Here is a 24,150-nt window from a genome sequence, read left to right as displayed (position 1 = left end):
CGGGAAATAGGTCCTCAAACTCCTTATGTGCTCATATGTTTTGTAAGTGAGAATAGATTTGGTCGATGGTTGGTTGGTTGGATAGGGCTTCGTTAATATTGGATAGGTGTAGTTGGTTCTACTTATCTCCTTGGGAAATAGGCCCTCAAACTTCAAGATTGGATTCTTTAAGGACTTAGTTTCCTTCAGGTTCTAATCTAATCAACTACAACTTGTTTTAGTGCCTCGTCATGTGGAATGGATAAGTATGAAGGTTTATTTCCTCTGTACACCACCTTACCCATTGAAGAATGAGATTTTAGGTATGGAGGTTCTTGTAACATTTAAAGGATCTATTTTGAGATGTTTCCATTCCCTTTGGCATATTCTAGTGCCACAGCATGTGGAATGGAGAAGTATGGAGGTTTAGTTGCTCTATAAACCATCATACTCCATGAAAATGAGGTTTTAGGGACAGAGGTTAATGCAACACTTAAAGGATCTATTTTGTAACGCTTCAATGCCCTTTGGCTTATTCTAGTGCCCACAACATGTGAAATGGAAAAGTACGGTGGTTTAGTTCATCCCTACACCAACGTATTCATGAAGAATGAGATTTTAGGGGATAAGGCTCATGTAACATTTAAAGGCTCTTTTTTTGTGATGCTTTCATAACCTTTGACTTATTTTAATGCTCTCAGCATGTGGGATGGGGAAGTATGAAGGTTTAGTTCCTCTGTACACTACTGTACTCCATAAATGATGAAATTTTAGGGAAGGAGGCTCATGTAACATTTGAAGGATTTCGTTTGTGACTCTTCCATGCCCTTTGGCTTTTTCTAGTGCCCCCAACATGTGGAATGGAGAAGTACGGAGGTATATTTCCTCCATAAACCACAGTAGCCCATGAACAATGAGATTTTAGGGAAGGAGGCTCATGTAAGGATTAATTTTGTGACGCTTCTATAATTGTAAAATTTGGATACAAAAAAAGTTCTGAAGTACCACAATTCGGTTTAGCCACTAATTGTTAAATTTTTTGTTGGCATCTAAAGGCATAAACTATTTATGATTTCAATGGAGAAACATGCCACTTCGTTTTGAAAACGTTCGGTCCTTGCCCTATGCAACACATGGGTCAATTACATTGAAATGACAGCATAGAAAAATTTGGGAAGACAAAAGGGCCATGTGGATGCTGTATTTAAATGAATATGCTTTGATCCTTGATTCTTTCTTTATTATTTTTTTCCTGTTTTAGTATGACTATGACATAATCACTTTAGTTGAAACAGGATATGACAAAATCACAAATTCATTTCCCATAAAAGCTAAGAAAGAAATAAAATGATTATCCAGTAAAATCATTAGAGGCCACTAAAAATTAGAAAGTTGTTTATCACTGTGGTGATTTGCTTTTGATGTTTCAAATGCATCGCCATCGAATATTGATCTATTCAATTTGAATCTGATCTATTTCTAATGGGTTCTCATTAAGACTTGATAAATCAAATTTGAATCTAACAACGGGAGAATCTAATAATATGATTCAATTAGTTATCGGATCAAATCTAATGATATGTTTTTCTCTCAAAAAATAACAAAGAAACAAAATCTAATGATATGTTCTAATAGATATTCATGATTATATAGTGGCCATAGGCCCTTGTTTGATCCTTGTTGATGAGGAGGATGGTTATCTCTATGCAACACCTTTACACACTTAATCAATGTTTTTTTTCTTTTGTTCTTAAGTTACTATTATTATTTATTTATTTTCTATAAAATAAAAACTTATTTGGTTGTTACTTGAAAATATTTTTTTTATGCATAGGGATACCAATATTGTTGGATTACTTTGGGTCATATTTCCAGTTATTATTGGGTTAATTAATGAGACACTTCTCTAAATATGAAGGGTCTTCATCAAAGTTTTTAAAACCGACCTGGACAACGAATCGGTCAGGGGTCCGATTCCCAGGCCGAACGGTCCGACTATTCGAACCGAACGGATGACCAGTTCTGACAAAATATAAAAAAAATAGTCAAAACTGTTGAACAGTTCAACTGCCTGGGTCAACGGTTTGCTAACCAAATCAACGTTTTTTTTTTTAGCAAAAACTGGATTTTGGGAAAAATTGGAACCGACCACCTAATCGGTTCCCAGTTTTTCCAGTTCGACCATCTGGTCTGGTCCGATTTTGAAAACCAGGGGCTTCATTAAGTCTCTTGGGGAATAATTCACCATGCTCATTTGGTTGTTTTATTCCTAAAAACAAGGAACTTAACCTTGGGTGTTGAGGTTATAAATATTCTCTCTTAACCATGTGAGATAGATCAAGCATACATGACCTCTAAATGGACTAAAAGCCTCCTATATGCTCCAGTCCTATTCAATTCAGTTGTCTCTAGTTACTTGCATCTACAAGCTTGTGTTTTTGGATCGTTGAGATCTGCACCATTACAACTTTTAGGTACATGATCAAATGCTTACAAGATAGAGATACTTGTTATGCAATCTTTAATATTTTTGGATTATTTAGAAGGGATTTTACAAAAGGCATCTCTAAAATTATAATAACATACCTAAATGTTCTAACCTTTCTAGTAGTCAGAACCGTTCTTGTCGCAATCTGCCAAATGTTGATTGGTTTTATTGGTTGTCGTTCCAGTTCGCCAACTGGTTGTTTACAGCCTTATTGGTGGCTTGAGATAGTTTTCATCTTACTACAACTAACCTATTGAAAGAAGTGGTAGGATCCATCGTATGGACGCCAAAACTGTTGCGGAATGGGTGGGCGCTTCTAAAGAACTCGATGAAAGACTGTGAGCACCACACGAACAACCAAGAACCTTTCTTGATTTTCTCTAACTGAGAACTCGAATTGACAGAAAAGGTGGCGGCGACTACTGGAGGAGAATGCTAGAGAAGAAGGTGGCGAACAACTATTTTCTTCTCTAGGGTTACCTGAGATCTTATCTCAAGAATGCAGGGTTCAAATTCAAGTAATTCGAATTAGGGTTTTCCTCCTCTTTCTTAGTGATTAAGAAAATCCTTCCTAATCATATTAGGAGTTTCCCTTATCCAAATCAGTATTTGGATTAGGACTCTTCTTAATCTTATCTACAGATTAGATCAACTTTTGGGCTTAACCTAATCTTAGATCCGCCCCTTTAAGTGACTGATCAAATCAGCCCAGATCAAAATGGGTTTTAGGCCCAATATGTATTAAGTGCTCAATAGTCTTCCAAACTGCTGCCCAGTTGGGCTTCTCTGTATGGCGTGGGACCGAAGCATTGATCTACACATCAGCCACATGGGTTTGGCCCAACCTCTGTTACAAGGCCTAGCTGAATTCACTAGAAAGCCCAGCGAACCCCTTGAGCCCATCACATGGACCCTATGTGCCCAATACTTACACTAGGTGGTCCTTGGGCCAAACCATCTTATAAAAACCCAGGGACTGCGAGCAGATGCAAGATTTGCCCATCAGGTATTATCCGAAATGGCCTTACACTTAACATCACAACCTATAATGATCAAACACTGCCCAAAAAAAGATGACCTCTCATTCGGCTGCAAGGAACAATGCTGCACTCTCTACTCACATGGATCCCGGGAATTAAAACCATTTGCAAACATTTTGAAACCATATATAAGTATATATCATATAGATAAATTTTGCAAAACAAAATTCCAACGATTGAAATCAACTGCCAGCAGTTTGGTTTCCATCAGAGATAGTGCATCCCCCATCATTACCTTTGTCCGACAAAGGGGCTGATCCCGTACTATGATCACCTACTCAGATGAATTCCCAGACTGTCCCAATATACCCAGGTTTTGACCACCGATAAGGATATCACTGATTGGCATATCAAATACAGCCCAATCCAACACCTAGTGTAGTACCATAATTGGGTCTAGGGGTCGGGTGTAACTTTTCAGTTTTGCCCATCAATCTCCAAGGTCTAGGGCAATATTGGAAATCTGCTCCGGTTCAAGGGTTCAAGTAATCCTACACTGCGTGTGCCTTGGGTCTCATCCCGACAGCTGAGACAAGCCACCCTAACAGTTGGCAGCACACCAGTGTCAGCCTTGGTAGGATAAATATCCCCAGACTTATCCAACGACCATGAACATTTAAAACATACACAAGTCTCATTAAATGTCCAGTTTTAAGGTCTTACACAGAAGCATACCACACAACATGAATCAAACATGTACTTTATTTATTTACATTAAATATCAAAAGTATATCAAAACTGATTGAAGCTAAGGGCATACAAAACTGTCTAACACCTATTACCTAAAATCTGAAAATTCATGACCAAATCATTGACAACAACCAACTAGTAGTGATAAGTTTTTGCTTTTGTATTTTTATAAAATAAAATTAACCAAACATTAATTGTTAGGACTTAAATTGTCATTAATGAAAGACTTCGACTTCTTTCTATTAATAGAAATATCTATTTGTTATTTCTTGATTTAATTTAGTATTAATTAAATATTCTATCAATCTATTTATTATATTACAAATTTCATTTAATATAAAAAACTAAATACAAAAACTAATGTAAGACTAGATGTCTTATTTCAAATTGAATTTAAAATAAACTTTATTTTTTTAGTTAAATTTATTTGATTTTTACTAATTTTTGTTATATTCTTATCATTTTCATTTATTTTAAAAGGAATTTAAATGTTTTCACCATACAAATAATAATTTCAAATTAAATGGTTAACTTTGAAACATCTAATGAAATATTATGGATATCTGCTCACTAATACTTGTTAACTTGTTTTAGTATTATTTATTTTAAAATTTCTAATTAATTTATCTTAGTAATTTTTTATTTTCCCTAACTTTCATTTGTTCGTATTGTATACTATTAATTATTAATTTTTTACTATTATTACATATCTAAGTTTTTATTGATTTAATATATTGAGATGGCAGAATTTAGGGATGGTAACAAGGTGGGCATAAGGCAAGGACCACATTTCCCATCCTTGTCCACAATTTTTAAATAACTACCATCTCCGTCCCTCATTCTTGTCGAGAAGAAAAATGAAGCTCAATCCCCCAATGAGGAACTTGACTTCAATCCCTGACTTTCTTTTTTTTATTATTATTATTAAAAGCTTGCTAAGGAAAAAGATTTATAGGAGAAAGAAAAATACAGTAATCTAAATTGGCTTAGCACTAAACTATCATCATTAATCACCAAGATAATATAGAAAATGAATTTGGCAAATAAATGTGATAGAATCATTAGAATTATATAGAGCTATTTTCAAAATTTGTTCAATTTGTCCTTTGGTTCCCTATTGGGGTGAGGACTTCACTCCCCATCCCCATCTCCATCCCTGTCCCCAGTCAGGTCCCGTTTGTTCCTTATCCTCATCCTTTTGAGTTGCGTAGGCTAGAACCTAGATACCCAATGGTTATCTTGGTTAACCAAATTAAATTGTCTTAAGCTTATTAAGTTAGTTTGGTTTTGTTAGTTAATTTAAGTCAATTAAGTTTAATCGATTAGATTAGAATAATTAATTTATCATATTAGGTCAATTATGTTAAATTTAGTAAATTGCTGATCTACTTAATTGAATTATGTTAAGTAAATTTGGTCCATTAAATATGCTTTGGATTCATTACATTTATTAAAAAATAATTAATAGAAGAGAGTTAAACAATTACAAAGTAATTTAATATTACTTCAATGTCAACTAATTATTGTTGATAAATTCTAGGGATTTTTGGCAAGTATTTATTATTAATCCATAATTAACTATGTTAGTATTTAATCATTTAGCTATTACTTAATAGAAAATTATTGCAAAATATTAATTATCAGAATATTATTTTTAATATTTATTAATATTAAAAATCTTAAACCAATAGTAATTAATTAACAAAGCTAACGACCAAAATAAGTAATTAATTACTATTAATATTATGGTAATTATTTATTAGTACTCCATAATTAATATTGTTAATTAATTAATTGTAAAATAGTTAATGTGAATTAATGTAGTCTTCTTAAGCTGATATGAAGCTACAGTGGTCACTCAAAGTGGTGACCATAGTAGCGATTCTGGGTGAAGAAAACTTTTTTTTTTTTTTGTTTATTGCAGTAGCGACCACGTCTGCGTAGTCGATCTGAACTCTGGCAGTTTTTTTTTTTTTTTATCACATAAACCTTTAATACCTTTCTTCTTGGTCTCCATCAACTTCTTCAAAGGAAAAGCAACTCAAAAAGAAGCAAATTTCGTCAATTTCCTGATTAGTTGAATCCAAAAAGAAAGAATTGATAAGTTGATCTACTTTTCTTCTAGCTAAGCTTCAATCCCGGCACATCTTTTTTTTTTCACTAATTTTTCCTGCTTTTCCTCATGGGTAATTTAACTCTTAAACTAATCCTGTGGGAACCCTTTGTTGTTCCTTGTTGGTTTTTGGCTTCCTGATTGGATCTTCAAAGAAGAGGTTGAGGAAGAAAATAGAGGTTATATCTCATCTGTTATTTATCTACGTTCGTTGGTTTGGAATACATACCTAGGAGAGGCTTTCTTGTCACTTTCAATCTCTAGACATGTGAAACCAAATCAACGTGCTTTCTTAGGCTTGCTTGTACTCTAAATAATAGAGCTCGACTTTCTTCTGGATGGAAATAAGAGTTTTATTAGTGATTTGTAAAAAAACACAATATTGAATATAGTAAAAACTGGAAGGTGGGCGACGTGGGTCCATGATAAGGTGGAGGAAGAAATAAGATGGGTGACGTGTCATATATACACACACACACATATATATATATATATATATAATTCACTTTGACCAGCTGTTGATTAAAAAAACTTAGACCAGTTGATTGTTTACCACATTTATGATACCGGTTGATTAGTTATGGAGGAACACTCTGTTTTGACACCTTCATGCGTTGGACGAGCATGCTACTATTATTCCGAAAATCATAATTAACGTAAATTAGAACTTTCAGATAAAATAAAATATTAATAACGAAAACTTACTCAATGATAAGAGGAACTAGAGCTGACCGAAAAACTTCAAAAAAAAAAAAAAAAAAAAAACAACACACCAATGTTGCATCTTCATCTTTTCGACTTTTTTACAGAAAATTTTGATTGGCTATCCTGCTGATGTCGTTTATTATCTTTCCTGTTCAAGGATTGTGGAAACCTTTGAACGTCTCCAACATTTGCTGTTGAGTTGCATGAATGAACTGCATTCTCAGCCAAGACAGATTTCCTTTTCTTTGTTTTGTTTTGGTTGCCTTCTCTCAACGCATCAACAACCAGGTCATGTTGGGAAATTTTCTTATTGCCTTGTTTTGCCTTTTGTTCGTGTTGCTTGACAGCAGAGAAACCCAAAGATGAAGTACTAACAGAAACCAAAGATTGATCAATTTCTTTCCTCATCTTCTTCAGGCCTTTTGGTTGTACTGGATGTAAAATGGATTGAGCAAGAAAACTACTGTTTACAGATGAGCCTGTTTTATCAGAGCCAAATTCAGCATAGAACTCTTTGTATGCAGTTTTTTTTGATGCTTGCTTCAACCTCCATTGATCAGGCCATGTAGCAAATCTGCAGTGACATACCAAAGACATGTATAAATTAATAAGCTCCATTGGTCCAGATAAAATTTAAAACCACTATGCCTATTGGTCTAAAAGTGGATCATGGGATTGGAGGATATTGCTAGCTGGGTGTGACTCTCAAAAATAAGGTTTCTTGGGCTGTTAATGAAGGGCAAAATATTAATACATAAGACGACCCTTGGCTCCCAAACATGGGAAGATTTTAAGCCCATTGGTCCTAGGCCAGAACCAATGGAGTAGAGATGGTGGATGACCTGATTGATTTGTTTTTTTGATCAATAACAGTGAATTTTATTAATAAGATGGAAAAGCTGAATTACAAGGAGCTAAAAAATCTGAACTCCCAAAAACCCTATAAACTCGAATTAATGAAACAATTACAAAACAGCCCAAAACATTGGGATTCTGTTCACCCCTTGCCTAGCAAGACCATCTGCCAGTGCATTAGCGCTTCTCACTATCCATGTACAACGGATTTCAATATCCTTGGTGAGCCACTTGAATTTCCTCTTTTCATTGCTGTATTTCCAGAGCGAACAACTGTCCTCTTTTAGCCAATTTACTACAATTTCTGAATCACCTTCTATGATCAATTTTTTAAAATTAATTTTATTGGCCCTTTGAATCCCTTCGAGAATTCCTAGGATCTCATCCGTCAAGGAATCTCCCACCCCAATTGGGCCAGAGTACATAGATAACAGGTTCACTTTTTCATCCCTTATGATCCCAACTCCGGAGGGCCCTAGATTACCCATGCTGCTGCCATCAAAATTCAATTTGGTAAACCCCTGAGGTGGAGGTGTCCAGCAGGAATTTGAAGTCTTCTTGATTGAGCCTAACTCCGCAATCTCCTTCCACTTTCTGGCCATCTCATCAACTGAGAACACTGCAAACAACTCCAAGGTTTTTAACCAATGAATCACCCTAATGTGGATAGTTTCCAGGATTACTTCCAAGCATCATTCCTTATCAGAAAATACCCTTAAATTTCTCTCCTCCCAGATAGTCCAGCACACTGCAGCTCTACCACATCTCCACATGATCTTTGGCCCTTTTGGTTAACCAGTTAGGCATGGAAGTAAATAAGCTTTGCACATCCGAAGGGGGAGTCCACCTGCAACCAAACAGAGAAGTAAACTATTCCCAAATGACTTTAACAAACTGGCAAAAAATTAATAAGTGATATCCGGGCTCACCATCAAATTCACAAAGAACACACCAGTGAGGAGACAAGCAGCTATTGGGCCTTTTTCTTTGAAGTAGATCCCCTGTATTAACTCTTTATAGAAAGGCTTCCCAACAGAAGCACCCAACCTTTGGAGGAATAGGTGTAGGAATCCGAGGGAGTGAGTGTCCAAATTCTACTATCTGACTTCGAAGGCTCAATGAAGACCCCTTCAAGAATGGATAATAAGGCTAAAATGCAGGCTAACTCTGTGTCCCTAACATCTCTTCTCAAGTTCAAATTCCAACCGAACCCAGAAGGTGAATTAGAAGGAACAAGAAAGGAGGAAATTGGCTCATTTTTAAGGGTAGTTATAGCAAAGAGGCCTGGAAAATTGATCTTTCAAAGAGGAGTTCCAAAACCACACATGTTCCCAGAATTTAATGAGGTTACCTGACCCATGGATAGAACAAGGGCAAGATGGTTTGAATAGCTTTCCAAGGAGAAGCTCTTGTAGTCCTTGCTAAGATCCTAGAGTTCCATCCATTGCCTGCCAGCCCATGTATACTTCCCACTATCTTAACCCACAGTCTTTCTTTCTCCAATGAGAATCTCCATAGCCATTTCCCCAACAGTGCTAATTTCCTAACCCTTATATTCCCAATTCCCAAACCCCCATCCATCTTACATCCACATACCACATCCCATTTGACCCTATGATCCTTCTTCTCCGCTCCCGGCTCCCAAAGAAAGTCTATCATTAGTTTTTCCAGCCTACTATCTGGGTGTGACATTCTCAAAAATAAGGTTTCTTGAGCTGTTAATGAAGGGCAAAATATTAATACATAAGACGATCCCTGGCTCCCAAACTTGGGAAGATTATAAGTCCATTGGTCCTAGGCCAGAACCAATGGAGTAGATTTGGTGGATGACCTGATTGATCACCGTAATAGATGATGGAAATGGGATGTGTCAACAATTCGCTACCAGAGTACATGATAGACAAAATCAGGCAGACTGTTCGGCATGTTTTGAGTGACAGTACAAATTGGTAATGGATGCCTGACAAGAGATGCATATTCTCCGTTAGAGCTACCCACTAGGAAAAACAAAGCCAAGAAGTAGAACAAGATGAGGCCCTACTCCCTCAAAGATCGGAAATTCATGTGGACATTGCTGTAAAAGCAGATTTATTAAAGAGAGGCCCTACTGATGATCCAATCTATCCAATATGCAATGGGGAGGATAAAAACATGTGTTATGGCATTTTTCTGTGGAAGCATGCTCATAGTGCATTAACTGGGTCTAAGATGAAATGAGACAGAGACCCAATCTTCATTTAGTGAATGGTTCAAGAGTTGGGTATATCTCAACACAAAAATCTTCATTGATGAGGAAGCTATTCTAGAGTACACTGCCACAGTGATTTGGAAAGAAAGAAACAGTTTCATTTTTATTTACAGTAATCCCAACCCCGTTTCTTTGATTTGAAAAGTTAACAGGTACATGATGGTGTTGAGAGAAGCTTGCAAGATAGTAAAAGAGATCAAAAAGATTCTTTTTAGGACTCCAAACCAGGGCAAGGGAAATGTGGATAATTGCTTTTTGAGAGAGGGCTAACCAGCTAAGCCTCCTTTAGCAATGTGTTGTGGGATCAACATGGCACCTTTTTGGTTAAGTATGGACCTTGTAATGCTGTTTCTGCACAGCAGGCTGAGGTACTTGCAATCAAGGAGTGCATTTTGATGATCAAAGAGCTAGATATTGACAGAGTACTTTTAGAAGGTGACTGTCAGGCCTTGGTGAAGGTCCTTTCTTCTTCAAAAACTACTTGTTGACGTGAATCTTGGTTTATTTGTTGTGATATTTTGAAACTAGCAGTAGATATTGCAGCCAAGGATTAAAATGTTGATGTCGGTGGAAATGTTGGTTGTCCAAATATAAGAAACATGTCAGAAAGGTCAGAAATATTGAATGGAAATATTGTAAAGATTATAGACATGGTGGAAACATTGTAAAATATGCAAAATATATAGAATGATATTTCATGAAATGATAAAAGAAGCATAGGCACACCTTTTTAAATTATTATCTTGTTCCAAATTACTAAACAAAGATAAGAAACTAAGGTTATAGACAAAATAATGCATTCTGAAGTTGCCTGTAAACCTTAAGATTCAGAGCTTCATATGATATAATGAGTTAAAGCAAAATCTAAACTCAGAGAAAATGTAAATGGATGTAATAAATCAACCAAATAATCTATTGCGCAAACAATAACTAGTATTTCACTTCATGTTTGAAATGAACATTAAGCTAGCCCAAAATGGTAATCATGTAAGTTAGGTGGGCAATAACATTATTACTCCACATAGCTGCAACATTGTCACCAACTTATGTTATAATACTATCTCTTGTACTTCACATAGTGTTGGTAGTGTTCACTGGGGAATATATATGTCGTGGAAGCTCTCTTAAACTCCACATAGTGCTGTAGTGTTCATTGGGGAATGTGTCGATTCCGATAAAATTTTGCGTCGCTACCCATGTAAATGGAATGTATCATGGAAATATTAGGGTGGTAAAAGGGTGGTAAAAGTATCTCAGAAGCAGGATGGTGGTAAAAGGATTGAGTTGGGTATGAGAAAAATTAAGGTGGGAGAGAATAGGATAGCAGGGGAAGTAGTTGTTAAATAACAGCAGGGATATAATAATGAGAGGGATAAGGATTTGAGAGATTCAATGAGTTGGAAAGCACAAGATATCACTTAAGGGAACATGTACTTTTTTGGCATTTATTTGAAGGGTGATGGTGGTGGATCTCAATCATGATTGAGCTAGGAACTCTGCTATTGATGTATTCGGTCGCAAGTCGGTTGGAACGGGTGTTACTGCAATTGATTCAAGACTGAGAAGAAAGCATCATTAGTTTTGGATACTAAACTGGTGGACCAAATGATGCATTCTGTACTCTTCAAGATACTAAACTGGTGGGGGAAATTGTCATAACCATAGTTTTCAAGTCGCCAACACAAGGCTAGGTGACAGGAGAAATTGCCATAACCTAGGTTCCATAACCATCTTTCCTTAATAATTATCCATAATTTTCACAAGAGAAGTATAAATTTCATATTTAACTCTAGAAAATCAACATTTTATCAGAAGAAAAAGAACAAAGGAAAGAAAAATAAAAAAATAGAGGGCCTGAACCCCTACTTTTATGATAGGAAAAGAAGAAAAGAAAAGGTGGAAGAAGGAGATCTAGATGAAGAAAATGTGTTGATTGGATAAAATTTTTAAGTTCTTCCCTTGCTTATTATTAGTTCAGGTTTTGAAATATTTGAGGGTTCAATCAAGGATCAAAATTTCGATAAGATACGCCCTTTATCGTGTGTATTGTATTGTATCTTTGGGGTCCTGATACACCTGTTTAAAGGGAGAAATTTTTTAAATAATATATATTTAAAATGAAATTGAAAACCAAAGAAATAAAAAAAAATAGGGGGAGCAACGTTATAAGTACCGATACACCTCTGCCAATACACAGAGGTGTATCAATACTTTGAGCCATGGGTTCAATACAACAATTAACAATGCTTGTGTTGATTAAACCCTAACAAATAAGAAAATAATAAAAATAAATTAGTATATAAACACATAAAATTGAATATTCTAGTTTAATAATGTATAATTATAATGTCAAAAAATTAATAATATAAAAGTATTTTATAACACAATGCACAAAATTGATTGGTGACTAGGTGAGGCGAGCCTCCAAGGGCGCCTACCTAGGCATCACCTTGACAACTATGGTCATAACCATCTAAATAGGGGTGGGTTCAAGCCGAGCCGAGCTGAATACTTGGCTATTCGAGCTTGGCTGGCTGAATATGTGTTAGGTTCGAGCTCAGCTCAACTCCAACTTGATTGCAAGCCAAATCTTTTCTAAAAAAAAAATATTGTAGATATAAAAAATATTTTTTTTATTTTACATACAAAAAATTAAGAATTGTAAACATTATTTATTTTTATACATATAAAAAATAAAAAATATACATATAAAAGTGTTCTATTTTACATGCGAAAAATAAGAATTATAAAAATTATTTATTGTTGTACATAAAAAATAAAAATATTATATATAATACAAATTATTTATTATTATATATTTATATATTTATATGCATATGTTATGTATGTATAAAAAAATTATTCAATGGGCTCAAGCTCAACTTGAAGCTCGATTTAAACCGAGTCGTGCTGAGCCAAGCTCGAATAGCTCGTGAGAAGTTCGGCTTGTTGCCACCCCTACATAACATTCAACATAGCATTCTACGCAATCACTTGAGAGAGTATTACTAATTTCAGAATATAATAGTCAAGTAGGTTTCTAGACTATCTGGTCATATTCTAGAAGCAACAACCATCCCATGCCTCAACCTTTGCATCATTCAAGTAGGCAATTAGTTAATTGAACTACAATGTCTAAATCTTAACTAAAATACATGATAAAATCACCCATAGAACAAAGACAATTAGCTTACCCATCGATATCTAGCTTCCTTAAGAGATGTGGGCCCTGCTTAGTCTTAGACAGCTGAACTCGTACGGCTAGGAGCTCAGATGCTATAGTCTCTTTCAGTGATACATTACTTGTAGTGAAACACTTTTCAACAATGAATGAACCTGAAGGGTGCATTGACAGCTCTCTAAATTGACCTTTGAGCCTTCAAATAACACCAAGAAGAAAGAACAGAGTAAACAAAGAGAGAGATTTAGAAATGCAAGAAACTTGCAAGTTGCAACTCTAGTGTGAAAGCATTTACATAGTCACATAAAAACAATGCCTGTAAAGGGGTGTGGTACTAGAAATCTCATTCTCAGCAACAGAGTCTTAGAATTGAAAATGTTGGCAGAATATAGAAGCTCACAAAAACAGTTGAAAATGTTAGAAATCCAGGATAAAACCTCAACAGAAAATATTACAATAACAATCAATACACACTCACAGGAAAAAAACATTTAAAGTAGCAGTGGTGGGATGCAACAAGTGAGTTATGCCATTGTTAGGTTAGGTCCCTGCATAGGTTTTTATTCTTTAACATGCTCCCTCATGTGAAAGCCCATCAGGCTTCAAGTGTGGACAAGCACAGGCTCACCTATACCTTGTGCTTAAATTTAATCAACTCTAAGTGGGGGCAACGAAGATTGAACACTAGACCACTTGATCATGTAAAGAGACTAGGCTGAATAGGCCCTAACAGCCTCTCTTGTAATATCTTTTATTTTATGTTGATGGGCCACACTTAATGGGCCTGTTATTTATTCTTCTTTATTTCCTTTATGTAACTGCCAAGCTGGCCGCCCACTTAAGGGCATACTTGTCATCATTAATTTTTTAGATCTTAACAAAATAGAGTTGGAGGAGAATGGAGAATTAATTTGACTCCTCTTACCTCTTCTTTTCGCCATCTTCTTCTCTTATATAGTTATTCAGATCGGTTTTATTCTGCTAATCACTGAATTTAAACTTGATATTAGAGGACTGATTTACATCTTGGTATCAGAGCAGGGGGCCATATCACTTGATAAGGGCATTGTAGACATTCCTATTCAATTATCAATAAAAGATCACTTTCTCATTTCCATATTGTTCACTCTGATGTGTGGGGCCATATCACATGCCAACCATGGGGGGTTACAAGTACTTTATCCTTTTTATTGATGATTATTCACGTTACACTTGGATTTATCTCATGAAATCCAGGGATGAATTGTGAAAATTTTTCATGAACTCATCCTCACGCAGTTTAATACTCGTATCAAAATATTCCGCTCTGACAATGCTAAGGAGTATTTTGAGAGAATCCTCTCCACCTATCTTGAAACTTTTGGAGTTATTCATCAAAGTTCTTGTTCCTACACTCCATAACAAAATAGGGTGGCGGAAAGAAAGAATAGGCATGTGGTTGAGGTTTCCAGATCCCTCTTGTTTGCATCCCATGTTCCTATAAAGTTTTGGGGAGATGCTATTCTTACTACTACCTTTCTGATCAACCGTATGCCCTCCCGAGTCCTTGGCTTTAAAACTCCTTTTAGTCTTCTCTTCCCGGATGAGGATCTCTTTTCTCTTCCTCTCCGTGTGTTTGGGTGTACTAGATATGTGCAAATTCATAGTCGCCAAAGGCACAAGTTTGAACCTAAGGCTCATAAGTGTGTTTCTGGGATATGCCTCCACACATAAGGGTTATTGTTGTTTTGATCCAGTTCGTGGCAGTCGCTTTGTATCTGATGAGCCCTTTGTTGCGTCTCCAGCCGTTTCTCTTCCCATCCCTTGTGAGTCCGATCATGGGGTGTCCACCTCTTCCACTAAGCCTACCTCTGATATCCCAGCTCCTCCTCCTTCTGCTCCTGCTCTCCAAAGGTGGTACCAAAGGCAGAGATTCAGACATGTGCAGGTTGTTTCCACTCCTTCAGAAGAGCGTCTTGCCACTCCCATCATTCCTAAGGAAACATCTCAGCCCTCTACTGACCCATCTCTGACTGTCCCAGACCTTGACCTTCCTATTGCTCTTCGCAAGGGCAAGCGGAAGTGTACAACCCATTGTATCTCCAAACACTTATCTTATAGCCTTCTCTCCCCTTCCTACTACTTTCTTGCCTTTGTGTCCTCCCATGTGATACCCAGGTCTGTACCGGAAGCATTATCTCAAGCTGAATGGAGGGATGCTATGATGACTGAACTTGATGCATTTCATAAGGAACCATACCTAGGATATTGTGGACTTGCCAGAAGGGAAGGAACCAGTAGACTGTAAATGGGTGTTTACCATTAAGTATCACTCTGATGGCTCTGTTGAGAGATTTAAGGCTCGGTTGGTTGCTAAAGGTTACACCCAAACGTATGACATTGACTATCTTGAGACTATTGCTCCTGTTGCTAAGATGACTTCAGTCAGGGTTTTACTTTCTCTAGCAGCTACTTTTGATTGGCCCCTACACCAGTTTGATGTTAAAAATGCCTTCCTGAATGGAGACCTGCATGAAGAGGTCTATATGTCTCTACCTCCAAAAGTGTATGGGAAAGAAATGAAAGGCAAAGTGTGTAAACTACACAAACCTGTTTGCTAAGCATGGTCACATGAAGCTAAAAGCCTTTACTGATGCAAATTGGGCAGGATGTATAGATGACAGAAGGTCCACCTCTGGTTATTGTGCTCTGGTTGCTGGGAATATTGTGTCTTAGAGGAGTAAGAAACAATCAGTAGTTGCTAGATCCTTAGCTGAAGCAGAATACAGGGCAATGGCTCATGGTGTGTCAGAATTACTATGGTTATGATCCCTTCTAGAGGAATTGGGGGTGGACTATGAGAAACCAATGGTGCTCTATTGTGACAATCAAGCTGCTATCAACATTGCACATAATCCTGTTCAACATGACAGAACTAAGCACATTGAGGTTGATAGGCATTTCATAAGAGAAAGAGTCTCTTCAGGAGAAGATTGTTTACCATTCATCACATCAGAAGAGCAACTGGCTGATATCTTGACCAAGGGAGTTCCAAGGGGGAAATTGACACACTATATAAGCAAGCTGGGCATGCTTGACATCTATGCTCAACTTGAGGGGGAGTGTAAAGAGACTGGGCCGAATGAGCTCTAACAGCCTCTCTTGTAATATCTTTTATTTCATGTTGATGGGCCACACTTAACGGGCCTGTTATTTATTCTTCTTTATTTCCTTTATGTAACTGCCAAGCTGGCCACCAACTTAAGGGCATACTTGTCATCATTAATTTTTTAGATCTTAAAAAAATAGGGTTAGAGGAGAATGGAGAATTAATTTGACTCCTTCTCTTACCTCTTCTCTTCCCCATCTTCTTCTCTTATACACTTATTCAGACCTGTTTTATTCTGCTACTAAATTTAAACTTGATATTAGAGGATTGATTTACATCTGATCAAACAGGCTCTGATACCATCTCAAGGAACGGTTCAACCTAAGAGCTTAAGCTATTAAGTGAGGTACCTGAATAGGCTGTTGTTCTCTAACAGTAAGGAAATATGCTTGGCACATCAATAAGTCCAACATAGTTGTCAAGGCATCATCCAAGCGATTAGACGCTTTTCAAAGAACGCCTCGCCCAAACGCCAACTATGTTAGATTGTTAGGCACATGCTTAGTGGGCTGAAGCAAATATATATTATATAAATAATTATTAAATAAAAAATAAAAAATAAAAAATATACAATATTTTATTGGTTGTTTTAGTTTTTATAATATAACCTATTGCATGTTATCATACTTTTGTTTTGAAAGTAAAAAAAAATGTTAATCTTCGAGGGTTTCACATTGACAATAGAATTGAAGTGTCGAACTGAGGAAGATGAGAGAACAACAACCACCATCATTCCCACACAGTCCTCTAAAGTCAAGGTGAGTTAATCAGTTTTCTTCTTCTTCTTCTTCTTCTTAGTTCTGTTCTCTGTTTCCTGGTTTAAAACAGTGGTTACACCCCATTTTCTCCTCTTCCTTTTTGTATCTTTTCTCCAAGTTTTTAAAACCATTTTATTGGACAAAAACAGGGGCTCCGCCTCCTTTCGTTCTTAAATTTCCTGAATGTTTTCACCTTTTTTTTTTCTCATTATTGGTGTCTGAAACGGGGGTGGAACACGGGCTCCGCCCCTTCTTTTATTCTTCATATTCTTTTATTTTAGTAGTTTTTTCACCAGCTTTTCTGGGTCTAGAACAGGGACTCTGCCCCCTTCTTTTGATCTTAATTTCTTCCATTTTTTCAGCTTTTTTTTTTGTTCTCATCATTGGTTTTTGAATGAAGGGCTCCATCCAAGTTTGGTTTTTTGGGAAGCTTATAAGATGCTTTTTATTATTAAAAAAAGTTGGGGGTCCGAAACACCTGTTTCCAGGTGTTTCGGACCGTATCTTTTTCAAAAGATACAATATGATACGCCTGATACGGGGCTTATCGTATCGATACTTTGAGCCATGGCTCCGTTCCTTCTTTTCTTTTTCTGTTTTAATATTTTTTCACCAGATTTTCTGGGTCTAGGACAGGGGCTCCGCCCCCTACTTTTCTTTTTCATTTTCTTCTTTTACTTTAGTATTTGTTCAGTTGCTCCCTATGTATTGTTGATCTAAGATAGGGGCGCAGCCCCCTTCAGTTCTTTCAAGTTCTAACTTTTAACTTGTAGGTTGCAACTCTAATACATTGTTTTGCCTACTTGAAGTAAGTGCAGAATACATAAAACCAATAAAAACTAGTTCAAAAGGGGTAGAAATCCATCGGCAAGTCTTGGTTTAAATTCCATCGCCTAGGCGAGGGCTAGGCAGCCGCCTAGGTGCCTGGGCGCCCCATGGTCGCCCAGCCTCGCCTTGGTGGCTTGACTTAAAGTATCAGAAATGCTAAGTGTATCAGAAAGACAAATTTAAAAGATATCGGGATACGCACGAAAAATTAAGATACACATGGAAGCGCATGGAAACACTAATGGGTGGTCCAATAAATCATAAAAATATATCAATAACATTAAATATAAGGCCTAAATGAGCTATTTATACATGAAAATCACATCCTTTAGTGATTTTTATGAAAAAAAATACATCATAATCATACGCGAACATAAGGGTATTCTCTAATAAGGTTATAAGTTATAAATACGAAATATAATCCTAATAATTATTTAAGGAAGCATTTTCTGTAATTTTTTTAGTAATTATTTATTTCTTATTCAAATAATTACTTTATTTTTTATTCCAAAAATTATACCAAAAGTTAAAAAAATGTAACAAGATATAACTCTATGGATGTGATAAATCATACACAGATTTACAACATGATAAATATTATGGTTAGATCACACCAATTAGAAAAGATATATGTTTTTATTCGAAAATTACAAAACGTTTAAAAAATAAATATTCTATGTTTTACAAAAATAATAAATAATAAATCTTTTTTATTCTAAAAATTACAAAAAATGATATATGTTAAAGAAATTTCAATAGATCTATGGAGATGGTAGATCACCCATACATCTATGACACAATTAGTCTTTAAGGATAGATTACACCAAAAGTATAAAATACTCTTTAGTTCTATTCAAAGTTTCAAACGAACCCACACTATATCTTGGCAGGATAAACCTCCCTAGTTTTATCCAACGACTGTGAAAATTATAAACCAACACGAGTCTCACAAGTGTCCAGTTTAAGGGTATTACACAGAAATACACCATATATAACATGAATCAATTATGCACTATTATTCATTTACAATAAAAGTCAACAATACATCAATCTGATTGGAGCGAAGGGCATACACTGTCTAACATATGTGAGGTCATTGTGGGGTCCCACACCATACAAATCAAACCAAAATTGGCCAAGCAACACTCTTGGGTCGTAATCCATATAGCTAATGGGCCTGAAGCCCATAATTAATATCACATGACAGCTTGACATGGGGTGAATCTGGGTTTGGAATAGAGTTCAGATCCAAATAAAGATTTGGATAATCTCCTAATTTGATTAGGAGAAGTACTCCACAAAGTTATAAAGGGAGAAGAGGGTAAATTGCTCAAGATCACCTCACAAGTCTGCTCTCTCTCCTTTTGTCTACCAAGAAACCCTAGTTCGACTACAGCTTTTGGGACTAATAGAGATCAGTTCTCTAATTTTTACAAGAAAAATTCATAGGAATTTCGTGCTCACGTCCTTAGTCCAATCCAAGCAGTTGGGTTGCAGTTTTGCTGAAAACTGCGTTGCTGAACCAAGTTCAACATCAAGCTACGCCATCTTCAATGGAAGCTGGTTTTAGGGACTGATTTGGGTGCGACCTTCCACCTTGGGATCTATATTTGTGGTATCCGTATCAGGTATACATCTCCCTCTTTGTTTGGTTTCAAATCTGATCTGATTCAGTGCAAGATCGATCCTAGAAAAATGCAGTCTTTTGAATTGTAGGGAATTCGATTCCCAGAAGGATTACGAAATTTTTGAAATTTCGCCCAGCCATTTAGCATGATTTGGCCATCCATAGGATGGATCATAACCCTTCCTTTCAGTGGTATCAGAGCACTAGAGAACCAAATTGGATTTGAACCAAAACTCAAATCGACAAGAACTAGTCTAGCTGATTTGAGCAGAGTTAGCAGATTTTCTGAGAAATTAGTTCTCAGAATTGGGCAAATTGATCTGAAATTTTCATGATTATATTCTGATATATTTTAGAACTGTTCTATTGTGAATTCTTGAATTCTTGGGCTGAATGTGTGATGGAGATCAAAATCATTGTGGCACTAGGTTCCGTGTACTCAAAAATTTATTATTTTGATTATCTGGTTTATAAGAATTTGTTTTTCTTTTCTAGAAAAATTGTATTAGGTTTTTCCATACGTAGGCAATAGAATTTAGGGTTTTTCTATATTTTTACATCGAAGAAATCATTGGAGCACGCTGAGAAGATAGGATTTGCAGATAGAGAACAATCTGCGAATTGGAGTTTTTGCAGGGTTGATTGTGAATCTTGACAGAGAATTTCAGATCATAAATTTTGTGAAATGTTGCATGTTTTGTGCACCAAACCCTAGGCCGATTTGACCAAATTTTGGTCCAATCACAACCCCTTGGATCATGGTTTATGTGACCCAAAATTGGTTTAAGCGAGACTCTTTTGAGTTCGACAGACCCTTACAGTTTCCTTTTCTAAACATCAGTTGAAAGGTACTTCCTTCTTTCCTCTATTTTTTTTATGAATGATAATAAATTTATTCAGATCTCCTTGCTTGGCTAACACATCTGAGAAAGTATTTGCTGATCTCCCCACCCACTGTACAGTGACCGACATATTCCTTGTCAACCAACTAAATTTCTTCATTTCATTCTTGTAACGCCACATAGCCTCTTCGGGAATTTTTCAACCAACCCACCACCACTTTGGAATCCCCCAAGATTGTTAGGTGTTGTACCCCCACCTGGTTTGCAAATTGCACCCCTTGTACAACAACTAATAGTTCTACCCTGATGGAGTCCCCAATTCCCAAGTGACCTGAGTAGAGCAACAAAATCTCTCCCTTCTCATTTCTCAAAGCACCCCCCATTCCGAATAATCTTGGATTACCCATGCTACTTCCATAAAAGTTCAACTTCAGTGAGCCTTCGGATAGAGGAGACCAACTTGTAGTTGATTTGTCCTTTAGGGATGAACACCTCGCTATTGCTGACCAATTTCTCCAAATGTCATTAAAGGAGAATTGATGAAAAATTTCCAAGGTTTTCAGCCAAGGTATTGCCCTATTTAGCACACAATCTTTCAATTCCTGACTACTCCTTTCCTTGAAAAATTCTAGCATTCCTTTCTTCCAAAGAGTCCAAATCAAGGCAGCACGAGCACATCTCCACATAATTCTCCATATTTTTGTAGGCAAATAAAAGGTAGAATGGTTGAAGAGCATGTGAACTTCTGCTGGTAGACTCCAACTACTCCAAAACAACAAAATAGCCAAGCCCAAAGGTTTGCAGAAAATGGACGACATTAATAGGTGGTAACAATCCTCACCGTGAGCTCTATGGAGGATACACCAATTAGGAGAAATACAAAGGAAAGGTCTTCTCTTTTGTAGGTTATCTTGAGTGTTTACTTTCCCATAGAATACTTCACAAACGGCATAAATTTTGGGAGAATTGGCCTGCACCAAATTTCTTTTGACAGAAAGGGTTGGTGAGTAGAAAGTTGAGAGATGGACTTGAAGAAAGAAGCACAAGTGAAGGTTCCATTGGGTCTAGGAGTCCATACCCTCTTATCTGGCTTGGAGGGATCCAAACAAACCTGATTAAGACAACCAAGCAAGACAGAAAGAGATTCAATTCCATCATCCCTAAGTCCTCTATGAAACCCAAAATCCCAAGTAGGATCTAAGGGTGTTCCCAAAGGTGAAAAAAATTTTGAGACCACCTCTTTTTTGTACAAAGAGGTGTTGTGAATGGCCTTCCAAGGTGTCTCCTACCCAAATATCCTCCCAAAAATGAACAGCGTTGCCAGAACAAACTTCATACCTGATAAAATTGAGGAATTGAGGAAGTGTGTTGTGAATGGCCTTCCAAGGTGTTGCTAGGTTAGCCTGCCTTGATACACCAGCATCCCATCCATTCTCTAACCTCCCATGAATGCTTCCCACCGCCTCATGACACAATCTCTCTCTTTCCAATGGCCATCGCCACAACCATTTCCCTAACAGAGCTTGATTTTTTCTAGTTACCCTCCCAAGTCCCAAACCCACTCTTCTTTACTTCTGCACACAATTTCCCAATCAACCAAGTGATCCTTTTTTTCTCGTCCCGACTCACATAAGAAATCTCTCATCAACTTCTCCAGCTTCCTAGCTTCCCTAATTGGTATCCTAAATACAAACAAAAAATAAGTAGGTAAGTTAGCCAAGATAGCTCTTATTAGGGTAATTCTCCCTCCTAAAGAGACAAAATTCCTCTTCCATGAGGCTAATCTCTTCTCAAACTTTTCTATCACTTGGGCCCAAAATCTACTCTCCCTAGGATTTGCCCCTAAAGGAAGCCCTAAGTATGACATAGGCCAAGCAGAGGTGGAACATTCAAGACACTCCGCAATAGCCTTGACCTCCCCTACCTCTAAATTTATACCCACTATGCAGCTCTTTTCCAAATTTATTCTCAAATTAGAAATACTTTCAAATCCTTTGATTAGCTCCTTTAGGTTTGCTACCTTTTCGCTAAATCATCCTTCACAAAAGATCATTAGGTCATCTGCAAATTGAAGGTGGTTGATGGGGACTTGGTGTCTCCCTAATCTCCAACCCCTAATGGCATCTTCACTATCAACCTTAGTAATGATCCTACTAATCACATCAGCTACTAAGGTAAAAAGGAAGGGTGAGAGTGGACCCCCTTGCCTGACACCCCAGCAAGCTGGAAAAAAGTCCCTCACCATACCATTTACCAGAATGAAGTAGTGACAAATACTGATACACCCAAAAATCCAACTACACCACTTGTCTCCAAATCCATAGTTTCGCATAACTTCTAATAGAAACTCCCAGTCCACCAAATCATAGGCCTTTTCAAGATCCAATTTACAAATGAAATCTCTCTTCTTCATTTCCTCCACCCACTCATTCGCAATTAAGATCCGATTTGTTATTTGTTGCCCTAGTTTCACTAATGATAGAAGGGAGGACTATTTTGATCCTCAACGAGAGCACTTTAGCCAGAATTTTATAGATGACTTGGATGTAAAGGAATCTCAAAATGGGTTGACCAAGGAGAACAGAGTGTATGGAGACAACTGAAAAAGGATTTGGAAGATGTGTTACTGAGGGAGGAAATTAGTTGGAGACAAAAATCTAGACACAAGTGGACATAGGAAGGCGATGGGAACACTAGGTTTTTCCATGATTTGGCAAATGGGAGACAAAGAAAGAATCTTGTGGCCAAGCTAGAGATAGGAGAGGAGGTGATTACCAACCAGGATGACATAGCCAGAAAATTTATGGACCACTTCAAATCAATTTATAAAAGACCTTTGAGTGAGAGAGCAGTTGTAGAAGGGGTGGAATGGCCAAGAATTGATGACGAAGTGGCAAGATGGTTGGAAAGGGATTTGAGGATGAAGAGATTAAGAAAGTTGTCTTTCTTATGAATAGATCCAAGGCTCCAGGTCCAGATGGCTTTACAATGGGTTTTTATCAAGTTTGGTGGGAGGTGTTGAAAGAGGATTTAGTTGAAGTCTTTAAGGAATTTGTAGACAATCGCATTATAAGCCCTGGAATCAATGCCACCTTTTTGGCCTTGATACCTAATAAGAATGATCTCTATTTCACTCTGTTTTGAACCCTACTCTTTGTTTAGAAGTGTGGTTTTCTTGCTCTTGTGATTCAATGGCATCAGAAAGGGTGGAAGTTCTCTCTATTAAGTTTAATGGTACGAACTATGCACTTTGTAAATTTAATCTTCAATTTCATGTGGAGGAAAAAGGTCTTTGGGGATATCTGGATGGATCTGTAGTTAAACCAGATGATTCAGACATTAAGGGTTTTAATCAGTGGAGAATTGATAATGCGAAAATCGCATCATGGATCCTAGGATCGGTTGAAACTGATATAGCAATTCCTAAGAGAGGATACAAGACTGCATATGAGATGTATGAGTATCTCGAGAAAGTATATCAACAATCAAACACCTTGAGACAATACCGGATAGAGGTTGACATCTTCTCATATCATTAAGAGGAAAGGAAGGTCCAAGAGCATTATGCTGGGTTTATTAACCTTTGGACAGAGTATCAGCTTGTACACATGGGAAAGGATCCATCGGAATGTTGCGTGAAGTATATGA

The 24,150-nt window shown here is 36.8% G+C and overlaps 1 protein-coding gene across 7 annotated transcripts in view; it reads right to left on the bottom strand.

Moving 5' to 3' along the window:
* Positions 1 to 6,961: 6,961 nt before the first annotated feature.
* PUM23 (pumilio 23) overlaps positions 6,962 to 24,150 on the bottom strand; it is an 88,593-nt gene continuing 71,404 nt past the window's right edge. For all 7 annotated transcript variants that reach the window (XM_088976806.1, XM_088976810.1, XM_088976807.1 and 4 more), the window contains 2 exons: positions 13,313 to 13,495; positions 6,962 to 7,589 (listed from right to left, as the gene is read on the bottom strand). In XM_088976806.1, coding sequence (XP_088832932.1) covers positions 7,097 to 7,589; positions 13,313 to 13,495 — 676 coding nt within the window. In that variant the 3' untranslated portion in view covers positions 6,962 to 7,096. The remainder of the gene's footprint in view (positions 7,590 to 13,312; positions 13,496 to 24,150) is intronic.

This window comes from Nelumbo lutea, chromosome 3, assembly GCF_056320005.1.
Source record: "Nelumbo lutea isolate HS-2025 chromosome 3, American lotus-T2T, whole genome shotgun sequence".
Taxonomy (NCBI): domain Eukaryota; kingdom Viridiplantae; phylum Streptophyta; class Magnoliopsida; order Proteales; family Nelumbonaceae; genus Nelumbo; species Nelumbo lutea.
The sequence above is the reverse complement of the archived record's forward strand: the minus strand, read 5'-3'. Positions and strand labels throughout refer to the sequence as shown.